Source organism: Myotis daubentonii, chromosome 3 (assembly GCF_963259705.1).
Source record: "Myotis daubentonii chromosome 3, mMyoDau2.1, whole genome shotgun sequence".
Taxonomy (NCBI): Eukaryota; Metazoa; Chordata; class Mammalia; order Chiroptera; family Vespertilionidae; genus Myotis; species Myotis daubentonii.
In genome coordinates, this window is record NC_081842.1 from 148,309,393 (window position 1) to 148,328,227 (window position 18,835).

The 18,835-nt window shown below is 44.1% G+C and overlaps 1 protein-coding gene across 5 annotated transcripts in view; it reads right to left on the reverse strand.

The window, feature by feature from the left end:
• MTF2 (metal response element binding transcription factor 2) overlaps positions 1-16,334 on the reverse strand; it is an 81,898-nt gene extending 65,564 nt beyond the window's left edge. For 4 of the 5 annotated variants that reach the window (XM_059688845.1, XM_059688846.1, XM_059688841.1 and 1 more), the window contains exon 1: positions 16,060-16,334. Coding sequence is in view for 1 of the 5 variants with exons in the window: in XM_059688841.1 (XP_059544824.1) it covers positions 16,060-16,064 (5 nt within the window). In the remaining 4 variants the exon portion in view is untranslated. The remainder of the gene's footprint in view (positions 1-16,059) is intronic. The other variant, XM_059688842.1, reaches the window with a different exon arrangement.
• Between the last annotated feature and the right edge of the window lie 2,501 nt (positions 16,335-18,835).

An 18,835-nucleotide genomic window follows, 5' to 3' on the forward strand; every position in this document is an offset into this window, starting at 1 on the left:
TTAAGGAGGACATAGTTGTTCTTCAGTATTAGAGAGATCTCACATTAAGGATTTCACTTTATCGCCCTAGCTGGTTTGGCTCAGTGGATAGAGCATCGGCCTGCGGACTGAAGGGTCCTGGGTTCAATTCCGGTTAAGGGCACATGCCCGGGTTGCAGGGACAGCCGATCAATGATTCTCTCTCATCATTGATGTTTCTATCTATCTCTCCCTTCCTCTCTGAAATCACTAAAAATATATTTTTAAAAAATAATTTCACTTTACCATCTTTTCTCCTTTCCTTTCCTTTCCTTTCCTTTCCTTTCCTTTCCTTTCCTTTCCTTTTTACTTATTGATTTGAGTGAGAAAAACACTGATTTGTTGTTATACCTATCTATGCATTCATTGTTTCAAGATTAATATGACAAAACTATTTGTATTTCTATACACTAGCAATAAACAATCTAAAAACGAAATTGAGAAAAAATTTCCATTTGCAATCGCATCAAAAAGTACAAAATACTCAGGAATAAATTTAACAAAAAGGCATAAGGCTTGTACAATGAAAACTACATAACAACAGAGAAAGGAATTAAATAAGACCTATAGGTTTGGAAAGACATGTTCATGGATATTAACATTAAGATGGCACTATTTCCCAAATTGATCTACAGACTCAATGCAATTATCTATCAAAATCCCAGCTGACATTTTTGCAGAAACTGACAGACTGATCCTAAAATTCATATAGAAAAGAAAACCCATAATAGCTAAATATTGAAAAGAAAAAAAGAGAACAAAACCGGAGGACTCACACTTTCCATTTCAAAATTTTATACAAAGCAACAGTAATCAAGATGTTATGATATAGACATTAAGGACACAAAAATCGTTGAAATTAAACTGAGAATCCAGAATCAAACCCTTACACTTATGGTCAATTGATCTTTGGAGATTGTCAAAACAACTCAGTCAGAAAGAAGAGTCTCTTTCACATTTACACAATGGAATACTATGCAGCAGTAAAAAAGAATATCTTACCCTTTGAGACAGCATGGAGGGACCTGAAGAGTATTACGCTAAGTGAAAGAGTCAGAGAAAGACAAATATCATATAATCTCACTTATACGTGGAATCTAATAAACCAAATAAATTGACAAAATAATTCCAAACACATGATAGCATGCAACAGACTGAGGATTCTTAGAAGCAATGGGGGGGGGGGGGGGGGATCAAACAAAGAACTTATATGCATACTAGAGGCCCAGTGCACAAATTTGTGCACCAGTAGGGTTCCTCAGCCTCTCCTGCGGCCTCTCCTGTGGGAGTGGGCCTAAGCCATCAGTCGGACATCCTCCGAGGGCTCCCATGTGTATATTTTTATTTATAAAAATGTCAACTTTGCATACTGCTCTGTAACATGCCTTATTTTTAATTTAAAAATATATTAGGAACATCTTTCCATATCTAGATTTCCAAAACTAGATTTCTATAGCATCTTTTTATTTATTTTTGCTATTTAATATACTTTAATTGAACTACAAATGACATATAACATTACATTAGTTTCAGGGGTAGTACATAATGAGTCTATATTTGTATATCTATATAATAAAAGCCTAAGCAACCCTTATGGCAGAACAACCAGAATGACTGGTCACTATGATGCACACTGACTACCAGGGGACAGACGCTCAACACAGGAGCTGCCCCCTGGTGGTCAGTGCACTCCCACAGGGAGAGTGCCGCTCAGCCAGAAGCCAGGCTCACGGCTGGCGAGTGCAGCAGTGGTGGCAGGAGCCTCTCCCGCCTCCACAGTAGTACTAAGGAAGGAGCAGCGAGTCAAGCGCACCGATGAACAGTAAGGAGCAAGGGGTCCTGGACTGCAAGAGGGATGTCCGACTGCCAGCTTAGGCCCGCTCCCCGTCCCGGACTGCGAGAGGGTGCAGGCTGGGCTGAGGGACCTCCCAGACACTGCACGAATTTTGTGCACTGGGCCTCTAGTAAGTATATAGATACACTAGAGGCCCAGTGCACAAAAATTTGTGCACTCGGGGGGGGGGGGTCCCTCAGCCCGGCCTGTGCCCTCTCGCAGTCTGGGACCCTTCGGGAGATAACGACCTGCTGGCTTAGGCCTGCTCCCGGGTGGCAGAGGGCAGGCCCAATCACTAGGTGCAGCCCCTGGTCGGGCTCAGAGCAGGGCCGATTGGGGAGTTGGGGCGCCGCCCCGTCATGCACAGAGCAGGGCAGATTGGGAGGTTGTGATGCCACCCTCAGTCACGCTCAGGGTAGGGCCAATTGGGGGGTTGGGGCACCGTCCCGTCACACTCAAGGCAGGGTTGATGGGGAAGGTTGCGGCGCCACCCCCTGTCACGTACAGAGCAGGGCCAATCAGGGGGTTGGGGCGCTGCCCCCGTCACGCACAGAGCAGGGCCAATCAGGGGGTTGGGGCGCTGCCCCCGTCACGCACAGAGCAGGGCCAATCAGGGGGTTGGGGCACCACCCTCTATCACCCACAGAGCAGGGCCAATCAGGGGGTTGGGGTACAGCCACTCTCACATTCAGGGCAGGGCCGATGGGGAGGTTATGGCTCTACCCCATCACACACAGAGCAGGGCCCGTGGGGGGGGGGGGGTTGGGGAGCTCCCCCTATCAGGCACAGAGCAGGACGGCTCAGGGGGTTGGGGCCCCGCCCCCTGTCACACACAGAACCGCAGGGCGATCAGGGGGTTTGGGCGCTGCCCCCTGTCACGCTGATCCCGGTGCCGGGAGGCATATTACCCTTTTACTATATAGGGTAGAGGCTTGGTGCATGGGTAGGGCCAGCTGGTTTGCCCTGAAGGGTGTCCTGGATCAGGGTGGGGGTCCCCACTGGGGTTCCTGGCCAGCCTGGGTGAGGGGATGATGGCTGTTTGCAGCTGGTCACACACCCTTCAGGGTGGAGGTCCCCACTGGGGTGCCTGGCCAGTCTGGGAGAGGGGCTGAGGGCTGTTTTCAGGCTGGGAGTGACTGGAGTTCCCAACCGCTCCTTTTTTTCTTTTTTTTTTTTTTATTCTGGGCCAGCTTTACCTTGAGGCTTGGCTCCAGCTCTTAGGCCTCCGCGTTGAAAGTAGGTTTCTGGCCTTTGCTTACAATGTTGCGAATCTGCTGGCTGAAGTCCCGCGGTATTTGTTACAATGTTTCTTAAACTGCAGGCTCAGAGGCCTGCAGCCGCAGGCGGGGAATGTTGGTTTCCTCCAACGATCCTCCGTCACTGAAGCAAGCAAGCCTCATGTTAGTATCAAGCTGCCTGGCTGCCGGCCGCCATCTTGGCTGACAGTTAATTTGCATATCTCGCTGAGTAGCCAATGAAAAGGGTAGTGGTCGTACGCCAATTACCATGTTTCTCTTTTTTTAGTGTAGATAGAAGTGTACAATATAATCAGTACCTTACTTGAAGGAAAATAAGAGCATTTATCCTATAAACCAGTGTTTAACTCTGCTCTATGTTTACATTCTAATAAATCACAAAATAAGGGATGCTTGGTCCTAGCACATTTCAACAGGATTATTTTATCTTACCTTCTGAAAGAGACAGACATAGGAATCAAGCAGAACCCTTTGAGTTACAAGAACACATTTTGAAACCACTCTGTTTCAACATCAAAATATTAACTAGAATCTTGTGTTCCAAAAAAAAAGTGTTTACAACTAATTTACTAGAAAAAAAAAGTACTCAGTAATAATAACCTAATGTCACAGAAGTAATTTGAAAAAATAGGAAGCAATATTGGAATTCACTAAGATTCTGGAAAGGGCAACTCATTTTGATGCTGCTGATATACCATCAGACAAATCCACCCTTTGCAAAGCAAATTCATCTTTTCCACTTCAAATTCACCTTTTCAAAAGCAAATTAATCTTTTTGCTAAGCAAATTCAACTTTTGCAAAGCAAATTCACCTATGCACTGAAGGGTCCAGAGGTTGACTCCAGTCAAGGGTACATGCCTGGGTTGTGGCACATGCCCAGTAGGGGGCATGCAGGAGGCAGCCAAGAAATGATTTTCTCTCATCATTCATGTTTTTATCTCTCTCCCTCTCCCTTCCTCTCTGAAATCAATAAATATCCTATATAATAAAAGCCTAATATGCAAATTGTCCCCTCATCCAGGAGTTCAACCGGAAGTCAGACCGCTCGCTATGACATGCACTGACCCCCAGGGGGCGGCATAGAACATGGCAGGCATCAGCGACAAGGCGCCCAGGTGGGGGGCTGCAACCTCTCGCCGGCTACCTGGGGGCGGGGTGATGGAGACGGAAGTGCGGTGAGAATGCGGGGTGTCTGCCAAGCTTGCTCTCACTCTCCCTGATACTCTCCACTGGGACACCAGGGTTTGCACAATGGGCAAGCCCCCGCGCTCAGGTACAAGGCGCCCGCAAGGAACCCACTCCACAAATGCACGGCCTCTTCCGGGTGAGCTGGGCCGCAGCCGCTGGGCCTGCAGGGGCTGGTCATGCTCGCTGTGGGTTCACGCAGGAGCCGATCTGTGAGGTCGGCCGGGAGAGAGCGCGCTACCTGCCTGGCTTCCATGCGGCATCGCTGGGTGGACCAGAAGCCCACATTGCACCCCAGCCCCTGGCGTCCAGCCACGCTCATCGCATCTCCACATGGGGATCATGCGCTGTGACTCAGGTGGAGGGGGGTGCGCGGGGACCTGGGGGCCCAGAGGTCAGCTGGGACCTGCCCTTCCACACCAGACATTTGTGCTTCAATCGCTGGCCAGGCCTAGGAACCACACCCGTGCACAAATTTCATGTACCAGGCCTCTAGTATTACATAAACATCACCATAATAAATCTTGGTGTGTTTTGTTGTTGTTGTTGTTGTTGCTTTTAATCCTCATCCAGGGATATTTTTTACATTGCTTTTTTAAGAGTGGGAGGGAGGGAGGAAGGAAAGAGAAAGATCAATGTAGAGGCACATCGACTGGTTGCATCCTGCACAAGCCCTGATCAGGGTATGATGGAACCTGCAACCCAGGTATATTCCCTTGACCGGGAATCTAACCCTTGACTCTTCTGTGCATGGGCCAACAATCTAACCACTTAGCAACACAGGCCAGGACTAATAAATCTTGCTAACCTCTATCACCAGCTACAAATTTATTTCTTGTGATGAGAACTTTTAAGATTTACTCTTAGTAACTTTTAAATATGTAAGACAGCATTATTAACTACTAGAGGCCCGGTGCACAAAATTTGTGCACTGGAAGGGCAGTTCCCCCCAGCTTGGTCTGTGCCCTCTCACAGTGCAGGAACCACGCAATCGATTGTCCCAAAGATGTAGGCCCCACCCACCCATCCGGGGCTCCTCGATGGATTGCCCCAAAGAGGTAGGCTGGAGCTGCGGGACCCCGCCTCTGCACCAAGCACAAAGCATCAAGCCCCCACCCACCCACGTGCAAGCGCACTACACACACAGCCTCCTGGTGATCACTCGTTACAGCGTGAGGGCATCATGACTACATACGCTTTTATTAATAGGATAGTCACCACGCTATATGTTACATCTACATGACAATTTATTTTATAACTGAAGTTTGTACTTTTTGACCCCCTTCAACCATTTTGTCAGCACTGTCACCACTCCCCCTACTCTGGCAATCACCAGTCTATTTTCTGCATATATGAGGCCAGGTGTTTTTTGGTTGTTGTTTTTGATTCCACATGAAAGTAAAATCATACAGTGTATGTCTTTCTTTGTCTGACTTATTTCTCTTAATCATAATGTCCTCAAAGTCCATCCATGTTGTCTGGGTGATATGAAGATTTTAATTTAAATTTTCTATGATTGTATGTATAGAAAAATGTTTGTATTAATAATACTTTAAATGGGAGCTGAAGGAGTTGAAACTTTTTTCAAGGTGCTCGTCTACATACATCTAGGTGATATAAGGTAAGATAAATAAATGGCTTTTGCTGTGTTTTTAAATAGGAAAAGTCTTGACCATATTTCTAATATGAAAGGAAAGTATCAAAAGGTAACTGAAAACACAATCAAAGAAACAGATTCTTAAATATAAGGGAAAGACTAGCCTTGAATCAGAGAAAGTACATTTCTTCTGACGTGAGGAAGGGTGCATTAATAGTTAAATTGGTAGACTTGAAGATAGCAGTAGAAGCAGTTTATGTCTGATACAGTAAATTAGGACACACCCTTCAAATCTGTTCTATGAAGAGGCCAATTAAAAAAAAAATGCTTAAAAAGAAGCCAGGAATTGTAACTATGCTGCAATGCATGAAATAACTGTAACTCCCCAAAGAAACAGGGGACTAGATTAGCAGGTCCTGAGTATGGTTCCTAGACCATACTAATACTAAGACATTATTTACCTTTTTCACTCTTACTCTCCCAAAAGTGTAGAGTGGCATTTTGAGGCTAAACATGTGATGATTTCACTCTGAAGACTTACGGTATATACACATATGTACTCTTTCTATTTTAAGTTTCTATTTTAATTTCTAATACAGTAAATATTGATAGAGATAACCCACATAAAACTTCTTGTGGTATTCAATAATTAAGAGTGTATTCTGGTCCTGAAACCAAAAAGTTTACGAACCACTGCATTAGAAATACTATAAAAATGTTCTTAATTTCTTAGATCTTTGCAAATAACCACTTTTGTTTATTCCTCTCTAGTGAGCATCAATAACACTGAGATGACAACATATATCTTCAGCCTGTTTTGGGAAAAGAAAAATCTAAGTGATGGATTTAAATAACTGTCAAAAATGGAAAAGAACTGAAATCTAGAGAAAAATAGGAAAAAAAAGGACACTCAGGAGAAACGACTTTGGGAAGGATTCTATCCCCTTGACAATTCTCATCATTAACCTAATGGAAAAAGTGCCCATTGTTTTCATTATAACCTAAATCTTATTTTAGTTTTAGAAAGTATCTGGAAGGTCATTTACTTCCTAGCTAATGTGAAAAAACTGCTTCTTATAATATCCCTAAATAACATGTTCATTAGCCTCCGCTTAAACACATCCCTGAAAGGAGAATTCTCTATCTCACCACACCTAAATGCAATTTTATAGAACATCTAATAGTCCACAAGGTTCCCACACTACAAAGTTCCTTTAGAGCTATTTTATTAATCACCAATTTTAAATAAATGTGATACTAAAATATTTCTTTGTCAAGCATGAAAATCATGTCTATTATTAGTCTTTCCTCTGTATAGCTCATAGTTATCTATACTAATAAAAGTGTAATATGCTAATTGGACCAGATGACCTTCTGGATGAAGCGGGGCTGTGAGGGAAGCCCAGGTCCTGGGTGCCAGAGGGAAGCCAGTGCCAGCAGCCAGGGGAAGGAAGGCCTACTCTTGAGCGAATTTCGTGTATTGGGCCTCTAGTGTTTTAATAAGAACTCTTAAGTTTAAAACTGCTCTCATTGGTCACAAATGACTTCCTTACTGCTAAATACAATGAACTTCAGTCTGACCTACACTCTCAGCAGCATTTGTGGTGGCTGATCACTCCTTCCTCTCAACATTCTTCCATTGGCTTCCATTAGGACACACCCTTCTGGTTTTCCTTCTCGCTCTCTGATTATTATTTCTCAGTATCTTTTGGAGTGCTCTCTTTTTCTGCCTATCCTTGAACATTTTCTATTCTACAAGGATTGTGCTTAGAACTTTTCTCAATCCACATACTCTCAGTGTATGAATCTATTCACTCCATAGTTTCTATTGCATCTATTAGCTATTAGCTTCTAAATTTACTAGGGGCCCGGTGCACGAAATTCGTGCACTGGGTGTGGGGGTGGGGGGGGGAGTGTCCCTCAGCCCAGCCTGCCCCCTCTCATACTGAAAGCCCTCAGGCACTGACCCCCATCACCCTCCAATCGCAGGATCGGCCCCTTGCCCAGGCCTGATGCCTCTGGCCCAGGCGTCCGGCCCGGGCAGCGGGGACCCACAGCTGCAAGCGGCCCCGCGATCGTGGGCTTCGCTTTAGGCCCAGGCAAGGGACCCCTAGCTCCTGGGACTGCCAGCTTCGACCGTGCCCAGCTCCCATCTCTGGCTCCACCCCTACTTCCTGCTATCACTGGCCAGGGCGGAAAAGGCACCTGATTCTCCGATCATGGCTGGGGGGCAGGGCAAAGGCGGCCCCAGGGCTGCCTTTGCCCTGCCCCCCAGCTCTTAGCTCCCCCCTGGGTTTCCGATCACTGTCAGTGGCAGGGGGCTTCTTCCTGCTTTCCCTTTCGCCTCCCTGCATTGTGCCTACATATGCAAATTAGCCGCCATCTTGTTGGCAGTTAACTGCCAATCTTAGTTGGTGGTTAATTTGCATGTAGCCCTGATTAGCCAATGAAAAGGGTATCGTCGTACGCCAATTACCATTTTTCTCTTTTATTAGTGTAGATAGCTTCACAAATGTCTTTCCTTTGTATCTATTACTGAACATCTCAGTTTGGATTTTCCACAACCAACTCAAATTCTTCAGGTCCAAAAGTGAACTCATAATCTTCATTCCAAACCTGCTCCTGTTCTTGAGGTCTCGGCTTCTCTAAATGTCAACCACCAAAGTCGGGATACTTTGGAAGCAACCCAAGTGTCCATCAATTGATGAGTGGATGAAAAATCTGTGATACATATATACAACAGAATGTTATTCGGCCATAAAAAAAAGAATGAAATCACCATTTGTGACAGCATGAATAAACCTAGAGGGTATTATGATAAGCGAAGTAAGAAAAGTCAGAGAAACTCAAGTACTGTATTATCAGACTTGCATGTGGAAACTTAAGAACAAAATAAATGAACAAACAAAATTGAAACAGACTCAGACACAAGAACAGACTGGTGGTTGACAGAGGAAAAGGGACTTGGGGGACTGGGTGAAAGGTAAAGGGATTAAGTACAAACAGGGAGTTACAAAGTAGTCACAGGGAAGTAAAGTGCAGCTTAGGTCAATAATATTACGATAACTATGTATGGGGCCAGAGGGTATTGGAAATATCAGGGGAACACTTTGTAAAGTATATGACACTCTATCCACTATGCTGTACACCTGAAACTAATACAAAATAATATTAAATGTAAACTGTAATTGAAAAATAAAAGTGAAAGTTCTTTTAAAAAAAATTTAAAAGCCCTGTCTGGCATGCTATGGTTAGAGTTCTCAGGTTCAATTCCAGTCAAGGGCACATACCTGGATTGTCAGTTCATTCCACTGGACTAGCTAGGCACAGGCCAATCTATGTGTGTGTCTCTCACATCTCTCTCTCTCTCTCTCTCTCTCTCTCTCTCTACTGTTTGGCAATTCCTCAAAATGTTAAACACAGAGGTATTATCTGTGTTGGGTATAGCTATTCCACTTAGAACCTAAATCTTATTTTAGTTTTAGAAAGTACCTGGAAGGTCATTTACTTCCTAGCTAATGTGAAAAAACTGCTTCTTATAATATCCCTAAATAACATGTTCATTAGCCTCCGCTTAAACACATCCCTGAAAGGAGAATTCTCTATCTCACCACACCTAAATGCAATTTTATAAAACATCTAATAGTACCCAAGAGAAATGGAAACACATGTTCACACAAACCCTGTACACAAATGTTCATAGCATTATTTATTATAGCCAAAAAGTAAAAACAACCCAAATGTCAATCAACTAATGAATAACAAAATGCAGTATGAAATATATTTTGGCCATAAACAGAAATAAAGTACAAATACATATTCAACATGGATGTACCTTAAAACACTATGCTAAGTGAAAAAAGCCAGTCACAAAAGGCCAAAAATTGTATTATCCCACTTATATGAAATGTTCAGAATAGGCAAAATATAAACACAGAAAATAATTTATTACACAGAAAATAGATTAGTGGTTGCCATAAGTATTGGGAAAGTGGGGAATAAAGAACGACTGATAGTAGATACAGATTTTAACTTTAGGGTAATGAAAATGTTCTTTAGTTAGATAATGGTGATGGTTGCACAACTCTGTGAATACATTAAAATTTTTTCACTCAATTGTAGCTTAGAATGTAATATACATATGAATTGTCCTATATAATAAAAGGAAAACATGTAAATTGACCGTCCCTCTGCTACGCTCACCAGCCAATCAGGACTATGCAAATTAACCCGACAAAGATGGTGGGTTAGTTTGCATACACAGGTGCCAGGCGGAGAGCAGAGCGGGAGAGCCAGCCGAGAGTGGAGCGGCTTGGGGAACTTGGCTCCCCAAGCCGCCAGACAGAGAGCAGAGAGGGAGAGCTGGCGGCTTGGAGGACTTGGCAGAGTGGGAGGCCATGGGATGGAGAAAGAGCAGGAAGGGAAAACCAAGATCACAGGGAACACCAGGAATTCTGGGAATAGTAGTTTTGGTGGCAGCCCCAGGACCAGAAGCAGAAGCCCAGAGTGCAGGGAGCACCAGGAATGCTGGGAATTGTAGTTCTGGTGGCAGACGGATCTCCTAGACCAGGGGTGGGCAAACTTTTTGACTCGAGGGCCACAATGGGTTCTTAAACTGGACTGGAGGGCCGGAAAAAAAGCATGGATGGAGTGTTTGTGTGAACTAATATAAATTCAAAGTAAACATCATTACATAAAAGGGTACAGTCTTTTATTTCAATAGTTTTATTCATTTCAAACGGGCCGTAGTTTGCCCACGGCTGTCCTAGACCAAGGGTGGGCAACCCCTGTCACACGTGTCAAACATGGCACGCCAATAACTTTTGCTGGCACGCGAAACCCTCTCTTATAATCTTCCATTTACAATTTTTTTCTTAATATCGACTTTTTTATTTTTCAGATAAATTCAGTGTAGGTGCACCTTAGATAAATAAATAATTTTACATAACAAGTTACATTAAAGACCATAGACATGGATTGACGAGAGAGGGGAAGAGCAATTTCTATGCCTCTGCCTTAACTCTCCCTGCCTTCCTAGATTTGACCAGTGTTTTGGTTTCATCCACATACGCTTGGGAATCTTTGTTCTCAGTGATGAATTTTGTTAAGTCTCGTAATAGGAGTAGCCTGACGGATGAAAGTAGTAGCTCGTGCATATCTCTGAAGGTCACGAAATATAAACCTGATGTAAAATCTCTGCCATCAGTGATGCAGCAGCAAAAGTCCCACTGATAATATCAAACAGAGTCAAAGTTTTCTGTCAGACTATCAGTGCACATGTATACATTAAAAAATAAATGTATTTTTCATCATCATATATTGTTTTTTGTCGCTCAAATGAATTTTATTATTTCTTCAAGGTTCTTCACATACGTACACCTTAAGCGATATCAAGTAGGCGTAACATGTTCTCAAAAAATTAGGGTTGGCACGCAGAAGAATTGAGTCAGAGATTTTGCTGGTTTTGGCACGCACTCACAAAAAGGTTGCCCACCCTGTCCTAGACACTAGAGCAGTGGTTCTCAACCTTCCTAATGATGCAAACCTTTAATACAGTTCCTCATGTTGTGGTGACTCCCAATTTCATTTTTAGAAATTGCATATAAGTAAAGCATAGTGATTAATCACAAAAACAATATGTAATTATATATGTGTTTTCCGATGGTCTTAGGCGACCCCTGTGAAAGGGTCCTTCAACCCCCAAAGGAGTCGCGACCCACAGGTTGAGAACCGCTGCACTAGAGCAAAGTGAGCCTGGAACAAGTTACTGTTGCGGTAGGAGATAGAGGGAAAGCAAAGGTGAGAGACATAAGTAAAATCAGAGTTTCTAGGAAAAATTAAAGGGAAGATATCCTAAACTTCCAGGAACTCTCCACCAATGAAGCAAAGAAAAAAATATACCTCTATTAATCTGTGAGCAACAAACCAAACTGAGTTGGGGTCTCAGACAATTCGCTCATATGATTGTAAAGACAGACAGAAACTCCCAGATTGGAGAGGGCTCCCCTGAGGGCTCTCAGATTGGAGAGGTGGCAGGTTGGGCTGAGGGACCCCCACAACCCCCAGTGCACGAATGTCGTGCACCGGGCCTCTAGTCTATATATACAAAAGCCTAAGCGACCAGATGACCAGCCAGTAGTTATAATGCACACTGACCACCAGGGGGCAGATGCTCAACGCAGGAGCTGCCCCCTGGTGGTCAGTGTGCTCCCACAGTGGGAGCACTGCATCACTCAGCTGACCATTGGGTGCCAGAGGCCGGGCTCATGGCTGGCGAGCACCACTGCGAGCCTCTCCCGCCTCCAGAGCAGCGCTTCCTACAGCCTGCGAGGATCAGGCCACAACCGGCAGCTTGACATCCCCCGAGGGGTCCCGGATTGCAGAGGGCGCAGGCCAGGCTGAGGGGCCCCACCAGCGCATGAATTCGTGCCCTGGGCCTCTAGTGTACATATAAACATGGTATGTGCTAATACATCTAACTAAAGCTATTATTTTAAAAGTGTACAGAATTTGTGCATTTCACCCGACTAGCATGGCTCAGTGATTGAGTGTCAACCTGTGAACCAGGAGGTCACAGTTCGATTCCAGGTTCAATTTCAGTCAGGAGAACTTACCCAGGTTGTGGGCTCGATCCCCAGTGGGGTGCATGCAGAAGGCAGCCAATCAATGATTCTCTCTCATCATTGATGTTTCTATCTCTCCCTTTCCCTTCCTCTCTGAAATCAAAATATATTTTTTAAAAAGATTTGTGCATTTCAGTATGTGTAAATTTTACCTTAGAAAACTTTAAAATAGAAAACACGGAGTGAAATGGAGGAGTAGAGGTATTGATGAAATAAGCCTGGGCACAAAAAAGGTCGTTATACTATTTGTGTTTTCTTTGTATATGTTTGAAATTTTCAAAAAGTTAACTTATGTGTCAAAATAACAAAGTAAAATTTTTAAATATAAACTTTCCTAACATCCATTTTTGCTGCTTTTCAACAAAAGAAACAGAATCTTACATCTCTTAAAAAGACCAGAGAAGTTGCTATCTTCATTATTCTTTTGTAATGTTATATGAAAACTGATATATGACAAAAGATATGATGTGTGGCAAAAATGAAAAAGACTTTATCTTAAAAATGTACAAAGAGAATTTCAACCTCCTTACAAGATAGTTCTTTACCCTTAGGTTCCTGGGTTTCCATGGTTAATGGATGTGATAATTCCTAATCAATGGGTGCAATAACCCTTAATATTGTACTGTCCAATACAGCAGTCACTAGCTACTTATGACCATTCAAATTTTAGTGTTGTTTTTAAATACGTTTTTAATAATTTTCAGAGGAAGGGAGAGGGAGAGAGAGAGAAGCATCAATGATGAGAATCATTGATCGATTGCCTCCTGCACACCCCCTCCTGGAGACTGAGCCCATAACCCGAGCATGTGCCCTGACTGGGAATCGAACTGTGACCTCCTGGTTCATAGTCAACACTCAACCACTGAGCCACACTGGTCAGACTCAAATTTTAGTTTTACTTAAATTATAAATTCAGTTCTCAGCCCTGGCCGAGTGGCTCAGTTGTTTGGAATGCTATCCTGTGCTCCAAAGGGTTGCAGGTTTGATTCCTGGTTGGGGCACATGCCTAGGTTGAGGGTTCAATCCCTGGTCAGGGCATGTACCGAAGGCAACCAATTGATGTTTCTCTCTCTCCTTTCTTCTCTTTAACCATGACCTCAGATGAGGATTAAAATAAATAAATAAATAAACAAATAAATAAATAAAGTTTTCAGCCTCACCTAATAGTTAATTAAACTAAATTATAAATTGTTTCTAGTGTTCAACATCCACAAGTGGCTATTGGCTACCATAATAGATAAAGCAAATAAAGATCAATCAGTGCAGAAAGTTCTACTGGAGAGTACTCCTAATACATAAAAACACCCACAGGGAAACTTGCACATTCCAATTTGGGGTTGTTATACTGTATCAATAAATAAATCCTGGAAAACAGTAGAAACAAAGCATAAAAATATCAAACAAGGAATAGCATTTGTGGAAGTTTAGACTAACTAAAACAGCAAATTTTAGTTTCAGAACCACCAAGCTACAGATGTTGGCAATGGCAACTCCTCAGAGGCATATTTCCCATATGTTAAAATAGATTATCACTATACTGCCAGTTTCCTAAAGTCAGATGTAAAGATTATGATGAAATATAAGTTGAACAAATTATCCTTTTAGTCAAGGGTCTAATAAAAAGGTACATTTATAAACCATGACATCAAAGCACCCACAGTAAATATACAGAATAAAATCCCTTTCCAAACTGAGCTCTGAGGCAACAGGCACATTTTAAAGGATTATTAAATATATTTTGTTTCATCAGAAAAAAAAGTTCATTTCTGCACTTCTAGTTCTAAAATTGTGTGTGCTTTCATCCTAATAGGTATAGATTTCCGTTAATGCCCATTAACATGATATGCAGTATCAGGAAACAGGTGCACTCTAAATTCAAATATTTTAGAATATTTTTAGTACCTTAAAAGAAACTGAAGGTGCGCAAATTGAAAATGTGAATTATACAATTTTTTAAATTAAGGAACCTAAAAACAACAAAAAATGTCGCCTTGTATCCCCTCTCAAGCTATCACTGCAAATGCTTGCAGTGTGAATAACACTCTAAATATCAACAATAGGATGCTCTATGTTAAGACATTTAAAATCAACTCTTTCCTTGCCAAAACTACTGGGCACCTGAAACTTTAACTCAAAATGGCTCCAATTAAAGCATTTCAAACCTGTAAAAAGGTCACTTAAGGATCTAAGTATTTGCTTTGGCCACATTAAATACCTTTAAATTCACTGTCTTTGCAATCCACTGCCAAAAAAGGAAAGAGAGAGAGAGAGAGAGAGAGAGAGAGAGAGAGAGAGAGAGAGAGAGAGAGAGAGAGAGAGAGAGAGAGAGAGAGAGAGAAAACATGGAAATTGAAACCAGCCTGCAGGCAAGGTATAGCGGGTCACCTGGAATCAATCTGAAGGAGAAAGTTACTACTACCGGAGCATCTGGAGACAAATTAAATCAGGCACTATTTACATATTTCTAGTTAGGTACTGACCTCACATACACTTTCTTACGTTACACACAGACCCACCTAGGTTTCCACATCTGAATTAGTAAACAGGGTCTACCTTTAACTGCGGTTACAGGCTTTCAAGAACAGAATTAACATCCCATATCCTTTTTTCCCCATTGTTCACGAACCCTCCCCGTTCGTCAAAATCACCCCGATAAACCCATCTGTCCCCCTCGAGTTGCTTCCAGAACAAAAACTCTAGCCACCAAGGACGCCAGGTTGTAAAACACAGAGTTCAGAGTTCTGGCACTGCCACGATACGTTAAGAAATCTCGGCGAGTTAGTCCCAATCCCAGCTCAAACCATCACGACCTCAGTTGTAAAAAAAAAAAAATCAAAAAAAAAATCAATCAATCAATACAAATCGGCATCCCGAGCAGGGATCTGAGGTGGACTGAATGACACTGAACAACTGCCTCCGACTGCTGGTGCGCTCCCGGCGCGAGGTGCCTCCTCCCCACCCCAGACTTGCACCTCTGCCCCTCGGAGCTCTCGGGGTCTGCTCCCGGGCTCCGCTCAGTGCTCCCCGTACCCCCGCATCCACCCTGCCCTTCCATTGCACCCCCTTCCTCCAATTCCATGCACTCCCCGCACCCGCCCGGCCCAGGCAGCCCCTCCCCTGAGCACCCCACGTCCCCCTCGGCCCCGATTTCCCCACGGCTCCTCCCCCCGGTTCCCCTCCCCTTCACCCCCAGGTTCATCCTGCCCCTCCAACCGCCTGCTGCCCCCAGGTTCCTTCCTGCCCCTCCACACACTGCTTCCCCGCCTCAACGTTTCATCCAGTTCCCCCAACCGACTTCCCCAACGCCCAGCTCCCTCCCAGAGCCTCTCTGTTCTCCAGCACCCAGCGGACGGCTCCTTCCCATCCATTCTTTTCATCACATACAACGCGAACGCCAAGCACCCCCAGCCCCGGGCTGCAGCCGCCACCCCCACCTCGGTCCTCCATCTTTCCCTTTTCGACTTGCTTCCTTTCTTCTCTCCCTCCGCCCCCGCCGCCCTTCTCCTCCGGAAGAGCCCGCTGCCCCCCGGCCCCAGGTCTCTCACCTCATTCGGTCACTTCAGTGGTGCCAACCGCTTCATACAGGAAAAAACAACCAAGCACGTCCCCGTGGGTGCTTCCCCTGCGAGTCCGAGCGCTGGCCGGGCACTCTCCCCGACGGGCACCCCGCACAGACAACACGCACAAACCACGGTCCTGAGGACGAGCGACGGGGGTCAGAGCGAGCGTTCCCACACCGGCCTTAAACACAGCCAGCTTCGCTACAGCCCTTCGCCATTTTGGTTTCCCGCGGACTGCCGGTGCATTCTGGGAGCGCGCAGCGCCTCCGCGGCCGAATGGCAGCCCGGCAGGGCCGCGCGGGGGCGGGGACTGCGCGGCGAGCGCGGAGGGACACCGCGCCCTGCGTCTGCGGCCGACGGCGAACAAAGAGGGACTCTTTAATGTTGCGGTGGCCTGAGTCCTTCCGCCGCCGGCGTTCGCACAATAGTGAGCGCTGCGCTCCCGGCCGCCGGCGGTGCTCCTGCGGCGTCTCCCGTAGAGGGAAGCGTCGTGTCCCGTATACATAGCTCGCTGCACCTTGCCATGCCGGCTTCCTTTCCGGGGAGAAAACTTTACGTTTCTTCTTGTCCTCACCCTGAAGCCTGCTGCTGGAATGTCCTTCAGCCGGCGGAAGACCCGGGATGTCACAATTAAATGTATTCGGCGGTGATGGACCAGCCCCAGATTCCTTTCTGATCGGGAGCTGCTTGTATAGATTTTTGGACTTTTTTTTTTCCCCACTGACGATGAAAGGTTTTTCTGTGTATCTGCCTTGCAATCGTTCCTAATTGTAATGAAATCTGAGAATAATCCCGTGCCAAGTGGTTTATTTTAGGAATACAAACTTTTTCCTACAAGGGCAGACCTGCCAATAGACTGCTGCGGACAGGGGTCCCCAGTGACAAAGTGCACGCTGGTCTCTCTCTCTCCAACTTAGATACAACCCAGCTCCTCTTGGCAGCCACGCGTGTCCCTTTGTTTATAAATTTGTCAAAATATTTTGTAAATTGATTTATGCTTTTGTCTCATATTACATCACAGGGATAATTAATACCATGCTTTCTCTCTCTGCAAAAATACCTCTTGTGGCCTGAACTTAACTTTACTCATATTTCAAAAGGGATTCCCTCAGCCTCTGATCCCAGGATTTAGCAAATAAACATTCATTTTATCCACACCATTAAATATTTAAAATATTTTAGTCATACCCTTCCACACTCTTGCTTCTCCTGACTAATGATCCTAATTAGATGTTTAAGTCTTCTTACCAGAGCCTCAGCCTACTTGCTACTTTTCAAGTTTCACTTTCTCTGAATTCTATTATAACAATTTTTCATAAATTCGGCTTCAATGCACTTCACACTTTTGGTTGAGGAGAGTTTTGACTTAAAGTAGAGTTTTGACTTAAAATAGATAAAGATGTTACATAAACAGGTATATTTGCTGTGCAACTAAGCCTCATGATAGGACATCAGTTTGGGAGAACATTGGGTGGAAGTTCTCCATGTTTCTGTCAAGTGGTGGGTCATCAAGCCTCAACTTCAACATCTTCAGTGGTTCAATACCTCAGAGGCGGTCTTTAATCATTAGAAAATTCTCCCTTATATACGTAGATGTAGATGTACAATCTGCCTTCCTATAATTTCCATTTACTGGTATAATTTTGACCTCTTTAGCCACACAAAAGTATTCTAATCCCTTAAACATTAGAGAAGTCACTGATCCCTAATTTTTTTAAAGCTTGTTTTTCTGTGTAAGCATAGGACTGCAAAAGTGCAATCATTTAATGTAAGGACACCAGGTGTTCAGGGGGTCAAAGGCACTAAGGGAGTCACAGTAAAATATAAAAAATACCTGTTACTGTGGTCTTATACATTTTTTAACTAAGCAGCATGCAAAGGATTAACAGTGGTTCTCAACCTTCCTAATGCCGCACGCGACCCTTTAATACAATTCCTCATGTTGTGGTGACCCCCAACCATAAAATTATTTCCGTTGCTACTTCATAACTGTAATTTTGCTACTGTTATGAATCGTAATGTAAATAACTGATATGCAGGATGTATTTTCATTGTTGCAAATTGAACATAATTAAAGCATAGTGATAAATCACAAAAACAATATGCAATTATATACGTGTTTTCCGATGGTCTTAGGCGACCCCTGTGAAAGGGTCCTTCGACCCCCAAAGGGGTTGCAACCCACAGGTTGGCGACCCACAGGTTGAGAACCGCTGGATTAGGGCTTTAAGAAGGAACAAATGTCAAGTCTCTCAGAAGTGCAAAGCAAAATAACTCCAGTCAGACTCAACGGAGCCCTTTATTCTTATTATTTATCTCTGTGAGGGTCATTAGAGTTCACAAAAATTATGCTTGTTCTGTCTTCCCGACAGGTAGTAAAATAGCACTCTCTTGCACGCTTGAAGTTAGGCATGGCCACGTAACTTGCTTTTACCAATAAAATGGGCGGGTAAGTGATATCACTTCCTAGGAAATTTGTAAGAGGCAGAGGCACAATCCCCTGCCCCCTGCTGTGGTGACCATGGAAGCATGTGTTGATATAAAACATCTGTCACGTTGAGTCCCTAAGTGACAATAAGCAGAGATTAGAGTTGTGCAACCATCACCACAATCCAGTTTTAGAACATTTCCACAACCCCCAAAATAGTCAGTCTGCCCATTTTTAATCAATCCTGTTCTCACCCCCAACCCCAGGCAATCTGCTGTTCCAGTAGATTTACCTTTTCTGGCCATTTCATATAAGTGGACTCATACAATATAT